Source organism: Mobula hypostoma, chromosome 1, assembly GCF_963921235.1.
Source record: "Mobula hypostoma chromosome 1, sMobHyp1.1, whole genome shotgun sequence".
Lineage (NCBI taxonomy): Eukaryota > Metazoa > Chordata > Chondrichthyes > Myliobatiformes > Myliobatidae > Mobula > Mobula hypostoma.
This window is the reverse complement of record NC_086097.1, coordinates 75,915,299-75,936,368: the sequence shown is the minus strand read 5'-3', so window position 1 is coordinate 75,936,368 and position 21,070 is coordinate 75,915,299. Positions and strand designations below refer to the sequence as shown.

The following is a 21,070-nucleotide window of genomic DNA, read 5'->3' as shown; positions in this document are numbered from 1 at the left end:
TTCTCTCACTCTCCTTTTTCTCCCTCTGTCCCTCTGAATATACCTCTTGCCCATCCTCTGGGTCACCCCCCCCTTGTCTTTCTTCCCGGACTTCCTGTCCCATGATCCTCTCGTATCCCCTTTTGCCTATCACCTGTCCAGCTCTCGGCTCTATCCCTCCCCCTCCTGTCTTCTCCTATCATTTTGCATCTCCCCCTCCCCCTCCAGCTTTCAAATCCCTTACTCACTCTTCCTTCAGTTAGTCCTGACGAAGGGTCTCGGCCTGAAACGCCGACTGCACCTCTTCCTATAGATGCTGCTTGGCCTGCTGCGTTTACCAGCAACTTTGATGTATGTTGCTTGAATTTCCAGCATCTGCAGAATTCCTGTTGTTGACATATGTACAGTATGTTTTGATGTACATGTGATAAGATGAATCAGAATCAAACCTAGAGGGGGTTTAAATTTTGGTGTTTTTAATTCATGGGTAAGTCATTCCTATATGTACTAGTTTAATAACATTGTTTGTGGGCACGTGGCCAAGTGGTTAAGGCATTGGACTAGCGACCTGAAGGTCGTGAGTTCGAGCCCCAGCCAAGGGAACGTGTTGTATCCTTGAGCAAGGCACTTAATCACACATTGCTCTTTGATGACACTGGTGCCAAGCTGTATGGGTCCTAATGCCCTTCCCTTGGACAACATTGGTGGCGTGGAGAGGGGAGACTTGCAGCATGGGCAACTGCTGGTCTTCCATAACCTTGCCCAGGCCTGCGCCCTGGAGAGTGACTTTCCAGGTGCAGATTCATGGTCTCGCAAGACTAATGGATGCCTTTATAATAATATTGTTTATTATAATAGGGCTGTCTTAATTAAAATTAATGAACAAGAGATTTGTTCAAATGATTTGTTCCGTACGGTCATATAGTATTTGGTATAAAATTTATCTTGGGATTGCGCAAAAATCATGGCACAATTATAGAAAGAATACTTGTAAAATGGATTGTGGTTAAGTAAAATCCCGTCTCTTGAGGCAATGCTCTGTCCAAGTTTACCAGCCATGGCATCCATAATATTAGCTTCTTCAGGAGAGGACCAGGTTAGGGAAGAAAATAGAAATAGGTAAGGGGAGAGGGCAGGGGAGGCTACATATGTAAACCTGTGGATTGTGATAGATCCACTGGAGGACTAAATTAAGCTTGGGGTTCATTTGGATTTCTTTTGAAATTGATATGGAAAAATGGTGGCAATTATGCTTTATTACTGGGATACAAATTATTTGCAATGTGCTTGTATGTTTGCATATTATCTTAGAGTCACATGGGGATTCCTATTACAAAATGTGTGATTTATGCCTTAGTACTGTATCTGTAAAATATTCTCTGTCCAGTCATTATATTGATGGTCCTGATGTGTTCCTAAATGCTGTTCAAAAACAATTTTATCTGAGCATCATTTGTCAGTACCATTGAAGAGATAACTACCTACATATTCTCTGATCTATAAATGTAAAGTACCATACTCTTTTAGATTAATTCCTGAACAAAATGCATCCTAAGTGCCACATTGACAATAGTTCAGGTTGTCATGGCAACTTGTTTTATGTGTGATTACAATACTCTTGGATATAAAATGCTGTACACAATTGTTTCAGTATAATCCTCAGCTGCATAACACCAAGGCTCAAATTTCTTAAACTTGGAAATATCTGGGAGACGTAGGGCTATTACTGGACTGAATGTCCCATACCATTATTTACTTCATGGGGTAGATGGAAGTTTAATCCAAGTGATGAAAGGGAAGGAAGAAATGGCAATTGATAAAGGTTACTATGGTGACAAAAAGCAACTCTTCAAGCAACATGCTGTGGCCTACACTTCTACAGAGAATGGTTTTGAAAGATGCAAAAGTAAAATTAAGGATAAAAGCTAAATTTGCATTGTTGTTCATTGCAGCAAACTCTGCGCTTTGCTAATCAATGAAATTCTACAAGTGAATTAATACAGTTTTTTATTGAAGGCGTTTGCATAGCTTTTCCACAAATAGAACATTTCAGTCTTTTCTGAAAATCAACTGTTTGATATATTGCTCATCACGGTATAAGACAATAAACAACATTTTAGGTCATCTTGTTTTTATTCCCAGGAAAAAAATGGAATAAAATTTTAGATCTTTTACTTTTCAGCTTTTCCTTGGCATTGAAAAGCACACTGTTGTGCTTACGTAAAACCCTTACTTCATGGAAAATGCACTTCTCTCCAAAAATAAAATGAACATTCAAATATTGCATTCAACATTATCAACTTCTGGAAAGGCTCTACAAGTATATATTTCATGTTAACTGGAAAGTTCAAGGATAGATTCACTTACTTACGTGGAATTAACTGATCTCAATCAGATGAAAGGTGGGCCCAGTGGGCCGTATGGTTTCATGTATGCATGATGTACATTGAATTTAAAAATGTTACTCACATTCATTTTCTAATTGTGCTATTTTTAAAAAAAAAAGTGGCTACTCATTTTAATTTCCATTCCCTTTTTGACCTGTCTCTTCATGGCCTCCTCTACTGCCATGATGAGGCCAAACTTAGGTTGGAGAAACAATAGCTGGTATTGCGTCTGGGTAGCCTCCAACCTGATGCCATGAACATATATTTCTCTAACTTCTGGTAATCGCTCCCCGTCCCTCCTCTCTTTTTCCCTTCCACATTCTGTTTATTCTCTCTCTCCCCCTTCTCTTCTCACCTGTCCATCACCTCCCCCTAGTTCTCCTCTTTTTTCCTTTTCTTCCACTATCATCTATGAGACCTTCCTTCTTCAGCCTAACTTTTTCTACCTAACACCTCCTAGCTTCTTATTTCAACTTCCCTCCTCCACCCATCCATCTTTCCTCTCGCCTGGCTGCACCTATCATTTGCCAGCTTACACTCCTCCTCCCCCCCCCACCCCAAACGTTCCTATTCTGACCTCTATTCTCTTCCTTTCCAGTCCTGATGGAGAGTCTCAGTCTGAAATGTCAACTGTTTATTCCCGTCCATAAATGCTGCCTGACCTGCTAAGTTCTTCCAGCATTTTGTGTGTATTGTTCAATATGGAGAATTATTCTCCACACCACTTTGGATTTCACTCCTTAAGGGTAAATATACCAGACTTTTCAAAGCTACCATGAATGTTGTATTTGATGGAAAATGTTTGGAGGGTCCATAATGATCTACTTGCTAATTATCCCTCTTTATGGTAAAAATCTAACCCTGTTCTGACTTTCATCCTTTCACCCTTTCAGCAACCTAAGACGAAGGACTCTGGCAGAGAAATCTCAGGAGTAGTACCTTGTAACTCAGCTGAACAATCAATTGAATGAAACATTTGATCTTAGCTAAGCTAATACCTAACAGCAAAATACTGCACCTATTGGAAATCCGAAATAAAATAAAGCTATATAAAATAAACTCAACAGCCAGGCAGTATCGACGGAGTGAAGTAGGTTTAATTCTTTAGTTTAATTTTATCAGAAGTGGGAAAAATATATAAAATTTGTTGTAATTTATTGAGAAAGTGGGGATGGCTATAGAAAACAAAAAGCGTGTGATTGGGCAAACATGAGGAATTCTGCAGATGCTGGAAATTCAAGCAACACACATCAAAGTTGTTGGTGAATGCAGCAGGCCAGGCAGCATCTCTAGGAAGAGGTACAGTCGATGTTTCAGGCCGAGACCCTTCGTCAGGACCAACTGAAGGAAGAGTTAGTAAGAGATTTGAAAGTGGGAGGGGGAGGGGGAGATCCAAAATGATAGGAGAAGACAGGAGGGGGAGGGATGGAGCCAAGAGCTGGACAGGTGATTGGCAAAGGGGATATGAGAGGATCATGGGACAGGAGGCCCAGTTAGAAAGACAAGGGGAAGTGGGGGAAAACCCAGAGGATGGGCAAGGGGTATAGTGAGAGGGACAGAGGGAGAAAAAGGAGAGAGATTGGGTACAGGCATAAAGTAAAGGCATCCGTTAGTCTTGCGAGACCATGGATCTGCGCCTGGAAAGTCTTCACTCTCCAGGCATAGATTGGATAAAAAGAGTGATGGTGAAGCCAGCTGAAGGGGGATGTAGGAAGGTTGGTGAATAATATAAAAGGCATGTTTGTGAATGGTATAAATAGGAGAGCATGAGTGAAATCTGTAATTACCAGAAGAGGACAAAAAAAAAATTGATTGCTGGAACATGTGATACTGGACTAGATAACTGATTACCTGAAATTGCTGAGTTCAGTGTTAATTGTAGAAGACTTTGTTTTTGCATGATTGCAGAATGTTTACTAAAATTTAAACATGATTGTCCAGCGTTATATACAGGCTGAAAAGATGCACTGTCTAAAGTATAGTCCAATGTTCAAGTACAGAAGACATTTGGGATTTTGTCCCTGGGGAAACATTTGCACACAACACAGATTTCAATTATATACACATTCAAAGTATAACCACAATAAGCTCTCAGAAATACATTGTATGGTACAAACTAAACAGTCACTGAAGATGACGTTTTAGGTATTTCTTGAAGATATTATTGAAAGGAGTTCTAATATTCCTTTCAGTTCTCCGCACTATTTCTTCCTCCAGTGGTGTTGCCTGGATTGCTGAGCGTCTCCATCATATGCATTATTTTAGACATCATTATTTTAGGAAATACTATTTTTTACCTTTAAATATAATTTGGTCATTGCAATACTTCGTTACTTCCTGATGACTTTTATTAAAGCCTCATTATCTTTGGATTGTGTGAATCACATGAAGATTGAATGCTCTTCTGCCAAAACAGTCCAGGGATCCTGAGCTGTTAGGAGCAGAATGTCAAATGGAAACTGCCTGATTATACTTTTGGAATTAGAGAAAAGCTTTGTGTGCAATAATTCTAATAACCTTCTATATTGCCTTTAAACATCAACATCAATGGCTTCAATAAATAGCCTAGATAGTGACTAAATTACAAGTCAAGCTCATGCTGCTTTATCTCAAGACAGCATAAACCAACATTTAAACCTACAAGAAGAATGCATTCTTGATAAGGCTCTTTGTAAAGGAAAGTTCCAGAAAATATTTTTAGAATATTTTAAATTGTAAAGGCATTTAAAAGATTAGCCATGAATAATGTTTAATGCATCCTAATGTAGTTAATGAATCAAAATAATTCCCATATTAAAGAAAGCTGCTGTCAGAATAAGGAATGTACTAGGCAAATTGAATGATCAAAGCACATAGCATTAATGCTCTTGAGACCAAACATGATGGACAGATGAGGGAAGAGGGTCCAGAGAGAAAATGGGGGCAGGATAGGACGAGGTAATAAAGTGGGAAAGGAGGTGTGGAGTATATTATTCAGCACGTTTTTGTTAATATGACTTGCTTTGGTGTGGTTTCTTCGTGTTGGAGCTGATTAGTGTTGAAACCTATAGAATACGTGTTTCTTGCAAAATATATAAAGATATGGAGCAGATATGGTAGAGCAGTCACTTTAGAGCTCCAGCAATGTGGGTTTGTTTCTAATCTCTGGTGCTGTTTTGTGTAGTCTCCCTGTGTGTTCTCCCTGTGACCACATGGATTTCCTCCAGGTACTGTGGTTTTGCTGGGCAGTGTGGCTCGAAGGGCCTATTCCGTGCCGTATCTCAATAAACAAACACAAAGAACAGCAGTTGGCAGGGACCACGTCGGCTGAAGGGCCCATTTCTGTGCCGCAGTACTCTGTGATTCTATAACAATGTTTAATGTGAGACCAAACAAGTACAATGAAAAAAAGCAGTTTGCGTTAAAAAAAAACTGAGTATCTTAAAAGGAAAAGCAGAAGTAAGGCTGTCATAATCAAACAGTTTTACCAATAGAAGTCTTTTTGTTACACAGCACTTGGATCTGTCTTTTAAAGAAACCTGTCTATCTTTTAGTATTAGCTGTTCTTTAACACTGGGTTGTAGAATGGCCAGCATATTGAACAAGATATTTGCAAAAATGTTTGCTGCTTTATTCCTTTGCTACAGCAGATGTGCAAAAACAAAAACAAGGCCTGTTAATATTAATGAAATCCAAAGTACTGCACTCATCAGTCTCACTGCTAAAATAGAAATGCCATGCCCTAGCATGAGTCACGTGACATCACTTATGCAACAGTGACAATCACTTCACTCCCACTCTATGATACTTAGCCTTCTGCTGAATCTCACTCTCCATTAAGCCATGAAATACCAAGGACCGACTGGAATATTCTGGATTCTCATCAAGCAAAAACTTGACAAAACAAAAAGTATTATTCATCGCTTTATATAGAATGTAGCAGAAATCCTGATGTCTGCAAAATACTTTACAGCTTCTAATGTGGTTAACATTTTGTCACATCCTCTCTAATACATTTCTAGTTATTTTATTTTCAAAGTAACCGAATGGATCATGAAACTATTAGCAGATTTGATAATTTCTCTGAACTCTTGAGCAAAATTGTGTTTCTTGAATTCCAGAACACACAAGTTGAATTTTTACATCTTGCTTCATAAAATGTACTTCTGCATTCAAAAATATTTTGCTTAACATGCACTAACTTTATTAAATAATATTTGTAAACTTATACCGACAAAAAGAGCAGCAATGTTGTTGGATCATGATGCTTTTGTGATCTGATTGTCACATGTACAAGCAATGAATAAAGAAAGGCAAAGGAAAAAGTAATTGTGGTTGTCTCATACTTAGACTACAGATAACCAAAATTTCCAGTGATAACAATTAACCTATAACATAGCCAGATTCAAGTCACCTGCTACTGAAAACCAAGAAGTTTCTAGAAAAATACAGAAGCAAATGTACCATAACTACTGGGAAATTCACTGAATAATTATGTGTATATAAAATTAAAAGCATGCATAGGAAAGTTGATCTGCAAAAAAAAAATTACAATTCTACACACCGGTCCAACATGGTACAGGAAATCATTTCAAAATCTCAGAATGTGATACTTATCTATCATTCACCAGATTCTTAACTTTTTTTTAAACTCCACAAGTTTAAACCAAACTCTCAATGTTAATCAAAAGCTCATCGCTGATTGTTGAATTAACTATGCCACACATTTAGTAGCATGGTTTGCTACCATACTGGGATGTCTATTTTGAACACTCAGTCAATGGCGTGTTCTGCTTGAGTTGTTTTTCTAAAATGGTTATGCACATTTCAGAAAAAACAGCGGTTGAATACATTTCATTGCTGACCGACTAGCGAATGTGATCACAGTTTATTTTTTCATGTTTCTTGATATTGAAAGCATGTCTATTAATGTTCTATTCACTGCATACTTCAAATTTTTGAATGTTTATGGAGTAATTTAAATTAATCAAGTTTACTTAGGCTGACTTTGTTACTTGTAAATTATTTGTTCAGCCTGATTTGTTCTGGTGCATTTATCAGGTCAGATTGCAAAACATGATAACATTTTTTGTTTCAGCTGCAGATAACTGCACCCATTTATGATGCAGTAAAGGGATATTACTTTCAAACCAGAACTGTGAAGTAAAAGCCATTCTGCACAACAGAAAGTATTTGTCTTCAGGTCAAATATACAGTTAAAAATAAAAATTATATTGTTTAAGATACCTCACCAAGGCCCAGGGTGACCTGCATTTATGCTGTATTGTGGCTTACTACACCTTTTAGCTGGTAAGCAATGTGGTCAGGAATCAACAATTCCTGGACCTGGATATTTTGTCGTAAGGAGAACTTCTCCATCACTGACCAGGTGTTTTGCAGCAGTGCTCCTTGCATCAGATTGCTGAAGACACTGTACAACTGGGCACTTCTTACCTATTTCAGTCAGTAGTCTGGGGCAGTTGTCCAGGTTACTGTGTACACTGTTGGATCATCCAGCTACATTAATAACGCATTTGAAGCTATTGTCCATGAATGGTCAGGATATGCGTAATAGTTGTATATAGTTGGTGACTGCATCTTCAATGCAGTTATAACATATGAAAATGCAGCTCTGTAGTCCATCAGTGTGTATGCTTCCTCTCTGGGGAAAGAACGGATAACCATCTTTCAGAATTTCCTGCTGTGTTCATCCTACCACATGTGGGCACCTGATTCACTGTCATCATTGCACATCACTGTATGTTTTGATGCACATGCAACAAATAAAGCTAACCTTTCATCTTTGGACTATCCAGCAAACTGTAGACTCCTGATAAATGTTATAACATGCCAAGCTGCACGATGTCTTCAGCAACCCTAAGACTGAAGCATTGCTGGTTGAGACCAGTTGGAGAAGTTTGAGTTGACAGACTTCAAGAATGTGCCCCAAGTATTGTTGCTCCAATCCACAGGTGTCACACCAATGTTCTTTTCCCCTGATTCTGCTTTGGGCCATCTGAAGATCCCTTCTTGTTTTGGAAAAATGCATGGTGACTGCAGAAAACATCAACCCACTTTTTAGAAAATTATTAAAGTTCTTTTTGGTTCCCCTGGTTGGAACCAATTAAAAAGCGACCTTCAAGAACATATTTTCCTCAAAGGTTTTCAGAAAGTGAGAAAGAGTAAAAGAGAGATTTAATAATGAGCATCTTTTATGTGTGCCCGCTTGTTTTGTTAGCTATCTATCTTCCCTTATAGATGTTCACAAGAAACTAATATGTATTGGTAGAGGGATTTGCATTTTTTATTTTTATTTCACTTAATTACATATTTGGTGGCACAACTGAAAGCCCCCAGTACTACAATTTAATACCCAATCATTATGGCTATTCAGGTTGTGAAAACTTGCCCTTACAGACTTTGCAAATCTCTATCCAAAATATTGAGATGCAGAATAAAATTCACTCTTGTGGAATTTGTATGGAAAGAAAGTAAATCAATGCTATTTTTTAAAACTCATGTTTCTTGATGCATGTGCAGATGACGGGGCTTCAGTTATGGTAGATACTGATATGTCCTGTTTCCTAAGAATACCAGCATTCCCCTCCTCTTCCCCCCCCCCCATGTACAATTCGGATCCAATTGTTTGTGCGCAGTTTGTCTATTTTTTTTACAATGGGTGTGAAATAAATCATACTCTGTACTCAAAATAGTAACAAAACTTTTCGTATATGTAGATATAATCAACTTCATCATGCGTTGAGAATATTAGAGCTGCATTACTGTTTCAATAATACCAAAACTACCAGGACCATAACTTGCTGAGAGCCTTTTGTGGAAGAACCCCTGAAGCAAATTGATTTATCGGTACTAAGTAAAATTGTGGGTGTTATGGAGAAGACAACCAGAACAAGAGCAGTTTGCCAGGAAGACAAATAGATTGCTCACAAGAAATAATCAAGCCCCATCAACAAAACAAGATGTAGCTGGAATGAACAAAACCTTCAGTCTATCAATTATGGTGATTTGTCAACATTTTATTCAGTGGTAGTAGGGAAATGGAGCATTTGATGAATAGCCAATAAGTTTGCATTATTGTACTGTATTCTATAGATGCTCTAGTTAAATTGGAAGTAGTGCACAAATATAGCATCAGCAGTCTGTAATATTAACTTATCAAATATTAATAATCATAACTTATAGAGCATTTTCATACGGACGATGTAGTTCAAGGTGATTTACAACGGGATAAAGTGCAAACATGAAATCAAATAAAAAATATACATGAAAATAAAAGGCAAAAATCTGTTCATTAAAAGCAAGGTTAAATAACTAGTTATTTCAGCTGGGGTTTAGAAGTGTCAACTGATTCTGCATCCCTTTTGGTTTTAGATGTTGAACTCCACAGTGTAGGCACAAAGTTCAGAAAAGCTGACCTGCCAATTATCTTTTGAGGGGGATTGTTTAAATGTAAGAGACCACGGTAGAAGACCTGAGAGCTCCAGCCGGATTATAAAACAAAAACAATTCTGTAATGTACTCTGGTCCTAGATCATTAAGAGCTTTAAAAATAAGTAAGAGAAATCAATTCTAAAAGAAGCAGGACTGCAGTCTGGAGTAGCTAGGACAGGAATGATATGATGTCTCATCCTGATTTTAGTTGAAAGTCTAACAGTGGCATTCTGAATGAGTAGAAGTTTGTCAATAGATTGCTTTGGAAGGCCACTATAAAGTGCATTGTAGTAATCTAGTTTATTTGATACAAAGCTTTTCAGCTTCATTAGAAGTGTAGAAATGCTGCTCTGGTCACTTTGTTTATGTCAGATTTAAAATTCAAATCTGAATCAAGGATAATACCCAGGCTTATTAAGCTTCCGATTTTAAAAGGGGAGCCATGTTTCCAAGTTTATCAAGAAGCTTATCTCTTGATTTTGAGACCAACCAGAAGTATTTCAGTTTCATCTTCATTTAGTTTGAGGAAATTATTGCTCAGACATTTGTTTATTGAGTCATACCGTAAATCAGAGAAGATAGGGTGTTATCAGCAACTCAACTGAGATATACAATTAATTGTGTGTCATCTTCATTAACTGTGGGAATCAAGTTTATGCTCTCTAATGATGTCTCCTAAGAGGAGTGCGTATCAGGACAAGAGTAGTGGCCAAGACAGCTTCCTTGAACAACACCAAAAGGTACATCATATCTCTTAGAACATTGGTCTCCAAGACAGACAAAACAATTTCTAAATTATATAAGCAAAACCAATTAAGGGGATTGACTACTAGAGAGGCCAACCCAGTTCTCAAGGCAATCTAGGCGAATGTTGTGATCGATTGTGTCGAAGGTATCACTTAGATCTAGAAGAATTAAAAATAAGACTCTGTTTTGCATTAGTACTAGCATAAGGTCACTGACAGTTTCGTAAGGGCTGTCTCCCTGCTGTGTTTCGCTCTAAAATCTTGACTGAAACTTTATCGAAAATCATTTTCATTGAGAACATTGCTGAGCTGGTTGAAAATGACTTTCTCAAGGGAAGATTTGATATAGGCCTGTAGTTAGCTAGTACCTCAGTATCAAGATATGGCTTTTTAAGGAGGGGGTTGGCAGCCTCCAATTTTGAAGGTATTTGGAATGCCTCCAGATTCAAAAAATGTGCAAATTATTTTTCTAACATAATTGAAAACACGATTAAAAGAGTCCTTAAAAAGCGTGGTAGGGACAGGATTGAGACAGCAACTCTTTCAATGACAAACATAGCTAAAAGAAGATAAATAATAAAATGCCAAACTTTCTAATGTTACATATATTGGATGAAGTTCCATTAGACTGGAAAATTGCAAATGTGTCCTCTTTTATCAAAAGGAAAATTTTGGTTCCACATGGTTGATAAGACTAGTCCAAAAGTTAAAGTACCTGTGATCCAAGATGTGCTGGCAAACTGGATACAAAATACGCTTGATGAAAAGAGGCAGAAGATAGTGGTGGAGGGTTGGTTGACTGTCACCTGTGGTGTACCACAGGGACAATAGTTGTTTATGATATACAAAAATGACTTAGATGAGTTAGGTGGTCTGAATGGTAAGTCTGCTGATGAAACGTAAATTGGTGGAATTATAGATAGAGCAGAACATTTTAAATGGATACACAGGGACAAGAAATTTGGATAGAGCCGTAGCAGCTGGAATTTAATTTAAATGTGAGGTAATGCATTTAGGATCAGAAGAAGAAGACTAGAACACATAGGAACAAAATTAGACCATTGAGCCCATTGAATCTATTCCGCCATTTCATCATAGCTGATTTATTATCCCTCTCAACCCCATTCTCCTGCCTTTTCCCCATAACCTTTGATGCCATGACTAATCAAGAACTTATCAACCTCCACTTTAAATATACTCAATCACTTGGCCTCCACAGCCATCTGTGGAAATGAATTACACAGAATCACTACCCTCTGGTTAATAAAAGTTCCTCCTTATCTCTGTTCTAAATGGACTCACCCACCTTCAGAAACATCCTCTTCACATCCACTCTATCTAGGTCCTTCAATATTCAACAGGTTTCAATAGATCACCCAGTCAGGATATGTGCAATAAGTGGCAGAGCACTTGGAAGTGTTGATAACAAGACCTTTGGAGTTTATAGTTTTCTTAAAATGACCATATAAATGGCTATGGTAGTGAAGATAGCTATTTGGCATGCTTGCCTTTGTAGGTTGAGGCATTGAGTATAAGTGTGAAGACATTATGTCATAACTATGCAAAATATTGGTTAGGCAACAGTACTGTGTGCAGTTCTGGTTGCTACTGTCCAAGAAGCAATAGAAAGACTGCAGTGGATGTTGCCTGGAATAGAGTGCTTTAGTTACAAGAACAGATTTAATAAGATAGATTTGTTTTCACTTGAGTTAAAGTAGCTGAGGGATGACCTTACAGAAGTTTATAAGATTATGAGGGGCTTTGATGGAAAGCTGGTCTTTTACCTCAGAGTCTAAAGCCAAACAGTGTAGGTTTAAAGTGAGAAGCGAAAAATTTAAAGGAGATGGGAGAAGCAAGTTTTGTTTTGCATACAATAGTTTTTATAGGTTGTAGTGAGCTGCTTTCTTCAACTGTTGTGGTGGCTTTGGTAAAGATATCATGAATCTAGAATTTACTCTCAGTAGCAGTGAAGGACTAACAATTTATTTCTAAGTCAGTATGGTGCATGACATGAAAGAGAAATTATTTCCCTCCTCTCACGATAAATTTTGGCCAATAATGGATAATGATTTCAGTAATAAGAGCACAAGACAACATACAGAGCCACTTTAAAAAGAAATCTTGTGCAATGTGGGAATTAAACGAGCCACTCTCTCATTTTGTGACCTCTGAAATTAAATACGGCTGCACAATTATACCATCAGTGTTGCTGTTTGGAGCTTCCAGTGTTGACCTACTTCAGTGTTTTCTGACTTTGTAGTGTAGCCAGGTATTTCTGGCTAAGCAGCATGCCGTTATCCATTGTCTTAAATCTCAGAACACACAGAGCATTGAATTTGATGAAATGACATTAGCAAAATCACAGATTTTAATCCTGAAGGCATACTTTATACTTTATAATTTATTGTCGCCAAACAATTGGTACTAGAACGTACAATCATCACAGCGATATTTGATTCTGTGCTTCACACTCCCTGGATTACAAATATTAAATATTAAAAATAGTTAAAATTAGTAAATATTAAACATTTAAATTATAAATCATAAATAGAAAATAGAAAAATGGGAAGTAAGGTAGTGCAAAAAAACCGAGAAGTAGGTCCGAATATTTGGAGGGTATGGACCAGATCTGGGTCAGGATCCGTTCAGCAGTCTTATCACAGTTGGAAAGAAGCTGTTCCCAAATCTGGCCATACGAGTCTTCAAGCTCCTGAACCTTCTCCCAGAGGGAAGAGGGACGAACAGTGTGTTGGCTGGGTGGGTCGTGTCCTTGATTATCCTGGCAGCACTGCTCTGACAGCGTGTGGTGTAAAGTGAGTCCACGGATGTTAGATTAGTTTGTGTGATGTGCTGCACCATGTTCACGATCTTCTGCAGCTTCTTTCGATCTTGGACAGGATAACTTCCATACCAGGTTGTGATGCACCCTAGAAGAATGCTTTCTACGGTGCATCTATAAAAATTAGTGAGGGTTTTAGGGGACAGGCCAAATTTCTTTAGTTTTCTCAGGAAGTAAAGGTGCTGGTGGGCCTTCTTGGCAGTGGACTCTGCTTGGTTAGACCAAGTCAGGTCATTTGTGATATTGACCCTGAGGAACTTAAAGCTTTTGACCTGTTCCACTTGCGCACCACCGATGTAAGTTGGGTCGTGTGGTCCGCTACTCCTTCTGAAGTCAACAACCAATTCCTTTGTCTTGCTGACGTTGAGGGATAGGTTATTGTCTTCGCACCATGCCACCAGGTTCTTAATTTCCTCTCTGTACTCAAACTCATCATTACCTGAGATACAGCCTACAATTGTTATGTCATCAGCAAACTTATATATTGAGTTTGATGGAAACTTGGCTACACAAACATGGGTGTACAGTGAGTACAGCAGGGGGCTGAGTGCACAGCCTCGTGGGGCACCGGTGCTCAGAGTGATTGTAGAGGAGAGCTTGTCCCCTATTTTTACAGCCTGGGTCCTGTCTGTGAGGAAGTTGAAGATCCAGCTGCAGATCTGAGTGCTAAGGCCCAGGTTCCAGAGCTTAGGAATCAGATTATTTGGAATGATGGTATTAAAGGCAGAGCTGTAGTCAATGAAAAGGAGCCTTACATATGCATCTTTATTCTCCATAATACATTTGGATGGAAATCAGCAATGAGATTGTGTTCCAATTCATGAAATTCTTCCCTCTTCCTACAGATGCAGAAGGGAACCTGTGTCGAAGCAGTCACCTGTTGCAGGTAACTCTGTCAATGCACCGCTTCAATGTATCATCAACAGAGCTGCTGCAGAAGCTCATCACACTATATCCTTTTGCTGCAATAATGCTCTAACTATAAAGTGTGTCCAAATCATCAAAAGGCAAGATAAAACATGCAGCTCTAATAATTTGTCAAAACATCCTTTTAATTGTGAAATTAAAAAAACCGGGAAAATGTATTCTCCTCCACTTCACTTTATTCCTTTAATGTCAGCCCTGGCTCAGCTGTGGTTCTCTTCTTTCTGAGTCAGAAGATTGAGAGTTGAAGTACCACTCCAGAGGATAGTGATCTGTATTGAGTCTGTAAGGCAGTACAGAGGGTATAGACTGACCAAGCTTGCAAAGCAATTCAATGCTTCTGATACTGTTCTGTTAGTGCCAAATTTAATATCTCAATTTTAATGCAAATGATAGATTTTTAAAAGAAGTTCCTTTACTATGCATGTATATTACTTTAAGTCCACCACAACTGACTAGTTTCTAGATATATTTATCTTGATTTCCTGTAAATACAGCAGTACTATGTCTCAACTAATGCCCATGGCAATCATTGCCATATTCTTGCTTCTTTTCATGAAAATATATTTCTCCTGAATCCCCTATTGGAGTTATTATTATGATTTTTTATTAAATAGCTCACTTTTGTGTTCCCTACAAATCCACCTCTCTGTGCCAAATCCATTGAAAATCCTTTTAATAATCTTGAAAACATCCATCAATTCATTTGTAAATCATTGCTGTTCAGTTTGGTGTTGTCCCCCTATTGTTTTATCATTCTGGTAAATATTTATCATACTGTGTTTCAGTGCCTTCGTATCTGTTTTGTAATATGAATTTAAGAACTCTGCACAGATCTCCAGATGTGGTTCAGCCAGAATTTTGTACGTGTTTAACATGACTGCTCTGTTCCGTTCATTTAGGTGATTTATGCATCAGTACATCCTGATCTTTGGGGTTATAATTTAGTTACTAACTTGCTAATGTGATTTCTCACATTGATATCTAAGTTGTTAATGTATATGTAAAACAACAAGGATCCCAGCACAGATCTCTGCAGTACACTTCTGGTCACAGGCTTCCAAACATCAAAGCAATCCTATTCATCACTTTGGACTCTATTCTTTTGGACCAGTCTTCCATGTGGTACCTTGTTAAAGGCCAAACTGAATTTCATGTGAATGACATCAACCACACCACCTCATTGATATATTTTGTTATCTTTTTTTAACCAAAAAGCCTAAATTTAAATTAGTCAGATATGATTTCCCACCAATAAATCCATGTTGTCCCCTATCAGCCCCTGCATATTGGTGTGTAGATTAATCCCGCTCCTCAGAACTTTGCCAATAATTCCCAATCATTGACATGAGACTAACTTGGGTATAATAAGATTACTGTAGCCTTTTTTAAAAAAATAAATATACTGCATTTGCTATTTTCCAGGCATTTGGCATCTCACCTGTGGTGATGAAGCTTTAAATATCTCCATCATGGCCCCAGCAATCTCCTCCCTTCCTTGCATAGCAGTTTGGGGATACATCTACTCAATTCCTGGGAATTCATCACCTTTAGGCCTGCTAAGTCTTATAATGTCTCATCCTTTCTCATCTTAATCTGCTCTAGAATTTCATCTGAAATTTCCAACCATAAAGTCTTTTTCTTTAGTGTCTGCAAATAAAAACAATTCATTTAAGATCTCGCCCACATCCACTGGCAACACATATAGATAGCTTCTTTGGTTCTGAATGGGCTCCATTATTTCTCTGGCTGCCCTGTTGTTCTTATTATACTTAGAAAACACTGTGGGATTTTCCTCAATCTTAACTGCCAGTGATACTTTGTGGCCCCTTTTGCCTCTTCTTTCTATATACCCGAAGGGGCCTTCCTCACTTTCAGTGCAGGGAACCTGTCTTCTGCTTTGTTTTTTTCTTTATTAAACTTTTTATCCTTTGATATCCCTAGACATGTTGTCCTTTTGTGAACATTTTGGCCCTGATTCAAAATTCAAAAATCATAGGTAGTGGAAGTATAATTTGTCCATCTCTGCTGATCACCCCATCCTTGACTAAGCTGTTCCACCATGAACACTATCTGTTATGAGTCAACATGATGCTTACAGATCAGGTCATGCATAGCACATACCTCCACCGCACTGCTCAGGTGTGTTTCTGGGGTACAGGGGCTAGCGACTCTTGTGCACCTCCGCTCCGTCCGCCAAAACGGACAGGATCTCCCAGTAGCCATCCACTTCAACTCTGCTTCCCACTCCCATTTAGATATGTCCATACATGGCCTCCTCTACTACCATGATGAGGCCAAACTCAGGTTGGAGGAGCAACACCTCATATACTGTCTGGGTAGTCTCCAGCCCCTTGGTATGAACATAGAATTCTCCAACTTCTGGTAATTCCCTCCCCCTCCCTTCCCCTATCCACATGTCACTCTGCCCCCTCCCCCAGCTGCCTATCACCTCCCTCAGGGTTCCGCCTCCTTCTACTATCCATTGTGTTTTCCCCTATTCCTTCTTCACCTTTCCTGCCTATCACCTCCTTGCTTCCCCTCCCCCCACCCCTTTATCTTTCCCCTTACTGGTTTTTCACCTGGAACCTACCAGCCTTCTCCTTCTCACCCTACCCCACCTTCTTTATAGGGCCTCTGCCCCTTCCCATAGTCCTGACAAAGAGTTCCGGCCCGAAACGTCGACCGATCTTTTCCACAGATGCTGCCCGACCTGCTGAGTTCCTCCAGTGTGTTGTGAGTGTTGCTCTGACCCCAGCATCTGCAGATTATTTTGTGCCTGTTCTATGTACTTGACAGATGATTTTCTCGTGTTCTATCGCTGAGCCGCAGTAAACCATCTGATTGGCCTATCAGAGTTCTCTTTGGGAACTAGTTGACTTGATCAGCATTTTTAATCTGGCTATTGTTCACGATTGCACTTAATAAAAAAAAGTAGGGGCAAAGGGCATTAGGAGTCCTCGTGCAGGATTCCCTGAAGGTTAACTTTCACGTTGACTCAGTGGTAAGGAGGCAAAAGCAACGTTAGCATTCATTTTAAGAGGACTAGAATATAAAAGCAAAGGCGTAATGCTGAGGCTTTATAAGGCATTAGTCAGAGGAGTATTATGAGCAGTTTTCAACCCGGTATCTTAAAAAAAAAGATGTGCTGGCATTCGAGAAAGCCCAGAGGAGATTCACAAGAATTATTCTGGGAATGAAAAGGTTAATGTATGAGGAGCATTTGATGGCTCTGGGCCTGTACATGCTGGAATTTAGAAGAGTGAGTGGGATCTCTTTTAAAGCCGATTGAATATTTTGTGAATATTAAAAGGTCTAGATGAAGTGGATGTGGTGAGGATGTTTCCTGTAGTGGTGAAGTCTAGGAACAGAGGGCACAACATCAGAATAGAGCAACATCAATTTAGAACAGAGATGAGGAGAAATGTCTTCAGCTAGAGGGTAATAAATCTATGAAATTCATTGCAAAAGACGGCGTGGAGGCAAAGTCCATTAAAGCAGTGGTTGATAGGTTTTTGATTAGTCAGAGTGCCAAAGATTATGGGCAGAAAGCAAGAGAATGAGGTTGAGAGGGATAATAAATTAGCCATGATGGAATGGTAGAGCAGACCTGATGGGCTGAACAGCCTAATTCTGCTCCTATTCTTATGGTTTAATGGTGTGTATGGTATAATCCCCAAAAAATCACCTCCTTTTGATTCCTAAACGCTACCTCAATAGTGTAACCTAATGAACCATTTAAGGTAGCCACCCTTGTGCTTTATTGAAAATAAATAATTGCTATTCTCAAAGATAATGCATTAAGTTGTATTTTATTGTTTATTCTCCATTATAACTATCTCCACCAATTTAAAGTTTAATTCTAATATGTGGACCAAAGTTTTGCACCTTATTACATACACAGCAAGCTTCATGATGACTTAGAACTTTGCTTTGATCTGCAAATTCTGAAAAAAGTCTGTTGATTCTAGACTCCAAATCATTTATACAAATAGAGAACATCAGTTGTCCTAGCACGAACGCACTCCAATTCCTATATTTTGTAACTTTCTTTATCTTTTACATTCTTTTTGGTACCTCATGGCAAGATTGCTATCAATTGTTTTATGTCACCTGACTTCAAATGTACTGACCTTGTTAGTGACTTTGTCTTAGCAAAAGCCATGCTCTAAGATAGTATATTTTGGTACAAAGTAGCAGGTCACATACATAAACAACAGGAATTCTGCAGATGCTGGAAATTCAAACAACACACATCAAAGTTGCTGGTTAACGCAGCAGGCCAGGCAGCATCTGTAGGAAGAGGTGCAGTCGACGTTTCAGGCCGAGACCCTTCGTCGTGGCCTCGGTGGAGCAGAGATCATTCAAGTGTATTTCCCTGATAGTCTGAACTTCATCCTTACGGCTGAGTTCCTCTGATAATTTCAGCAGGTTTTGATATAACAAATCGATATGCCTGAAAAATAGGTGAACCAGGATGGATCAGTTTTTCTGCTCTGCACTTTGAGTTAAATTACTTGACCAAAGATACTAAAATGAACCTTTTTTGTAGACTGTAAACACCTCATGAAAAATTTGTAAGTGGTTTTTATCTGGGAATGCACACGATGAGGTTCAAAACAAAAGCATGCTGGTCCAATGTTGATACCAAGCTTTCAATGGCATCTGTGACAGGAAGAAGGCTGACCCCTGCTCAGCTAGCAAAAACACCAAAGGCCAGCTGAACTTCACTTTAGTGATAATATGATCTGACACGATTAAGAGGAACTGATATATTTTTAGTGATAAGGAAACTATTACCATTCAGTTTCAATTTTAGAATCTTATGAATACCCCATTCAAAGTTCATACTTCAGTTTTACAATTGTAGTTCCATAGAAATTTCACAACAGAGGTAGTGCAATATTAATATAATTAGAACTGCCTTATAATGTCTGGAAGAACTGAATAAGAAAGAAAGGCTATCACCTACCTTTGCTAAATGCATATGCATTATAAGTATCTTCCATTTCTCTTCACATATCTAACACTGAAAAATAAGCAAGCGTTAATTTAAAATCCCTGTAGTACTTCATCGAGTTGAAACAGTTTAAAAATAGACTGTAATCAGTGAGACTATGTTTAAAATAACCTAGGCAACAGAAGCTACTTCAGAAGACACATTAACTATTATGATAATTAGTATGTCATCATGGAGAATGAACAGCAGGCTTGGAGAGAGATGAAAAGCTTCCCAGATACATGAAAAGGGCACACCAATGCACCAATTCATAGTGAGGTATGAGTGGCACTGCATGATGTTGGGTTATATCACATATGTTAGAACAAGGGTTTTTATTCCCCCTGTTGCTCTGAAACCAAATTAGAAAAGAAACAAACCTACAGTGCAGACATTTTTACCTGTCTGTGAAGACATATGTTATAAAATCATTAACAGCTTTGACCCTCAGAAGTTAATGTAGTTTCATCAAATCATGAAAGCAGCATAAAACTGCACTTGTTATATTGTGACTATCACACACTTCTAAAGACATTAACCCCATCTTTTTGCTATCACTGTTCTGCTGTTGCCCCATTACTGATATCTGCCTGCAAACTTCCATGTACTAATTACTTAATTGTGACTCTGCACAGTGCAGTGAACTATGGCAGGCTTGTTGGTTACACCAATTATCTAGTATTGCGCATATTCCATCAAGAAAACATGGATCCAGATTAGAAAAAGGTTTAAGATCACTGACATATGTTGTGAAATTTGTTGTTTTGCAGCAGCAATGCTCTGCAATACATAATAGAAAAACTATAAATTACAATAAGAAGTACGTATGAAACATTAAATTAAATAAGTAGAACAAAGAGAGAGGAAAATAGCAATGTAGTGTTCATGGGTTCGTTGTCCATGCAGAAATCTGGTGGTGAAGGGAAGAAGCTGTTCCTGAAACATTGAGTATGTGTCTTCAAGCTCTTGCACCTCCACCTTGATGGTAGCAATGAGAAGAGGGAATGTCCTGGGTGATGGAAGTCCTCAATGCGACATCTTTTGAAGGTGTCCCTGATGCTGGGGAGGCTAATGTCTATGATGGAGCTGGCTGAGTTAACAACTTTCTGATCCTGTGCAGTGACCCCATCCTATGAGACAGTGATGCAACCAGTTAGAATGCTGTCCGTGGTACCTCTATAGAAATTTGCTAGAATCTTTGAAGATATATTAAGTCTCTTCAAACTCCTAATGAGCTATAGCCACTGTCATGCCTTTTTTGTAATTTCATCAATATGTTGGGCCAAGGATAAATGTTCAAACATATGGACACCCGGGAACTTGAAACTGCTCACCCTTTCCACTGCTGATCCCTCAATGAGGGCTGGTGTGCATTCCCTTGACTCGAATGCAGGAATAGTTGTGGCATTAGCAAATTTATAGATGGCATTTGAGCTGCACCAAACCACACAGTTATATATATATAGAGAGAGAGTAGAGCAGTAGACTAAGCATGCATCCTTGAAGTACGCCAGTGTTGATTGTAAGTGAGGAGGAGATGTTATTCCCGATCTGCATTGACTATGGTCTCCTGGTAAGGAAGTCAAGGATCCAGTTGCAGAGGGAAGTACAGAGGCCCAGCTTATGGACCTTGTTGATACTGAGGGTGTGATTGTGTGGATTACTGAGCTGTAATCAATATACAGCAGCCTGATCTAGGTATTGCTATTGCCCAGATGATTCAAGGCCAAGTGGGGAGCCAGTGGGATTGCATGTGCTTTAGACC

The 21,070-nt window shown here is 38.7% G+C and overlaps 1 protein-coding gene across 4 annotated transcripts in view; it reads left to right on the top strand.

The window, feature by feature from the left end:
* The window catches only part of LOC134348076 (RAS guanyl-releasing protein 1-like), a 175,042-nt gene that overhangs the window by 96,171 nt on the left and 57,801 nt on the right, over positions 1-21,070 (top strand). For all 4 annotated transcript variants that reach the window (XM_063050927.1, XM_063050935.1, XM_063050910.1 and 1 more), the window contains exon 3: positions 14,228-14,338. In XM_063050927.1, the coding sequence (XP_062906997.1) occupies positions 14,228-14,338 (111 nt within the window). The remainder of the gene's footprint in view (positions 1-14,227; positions 14,339-21,070) is intronic.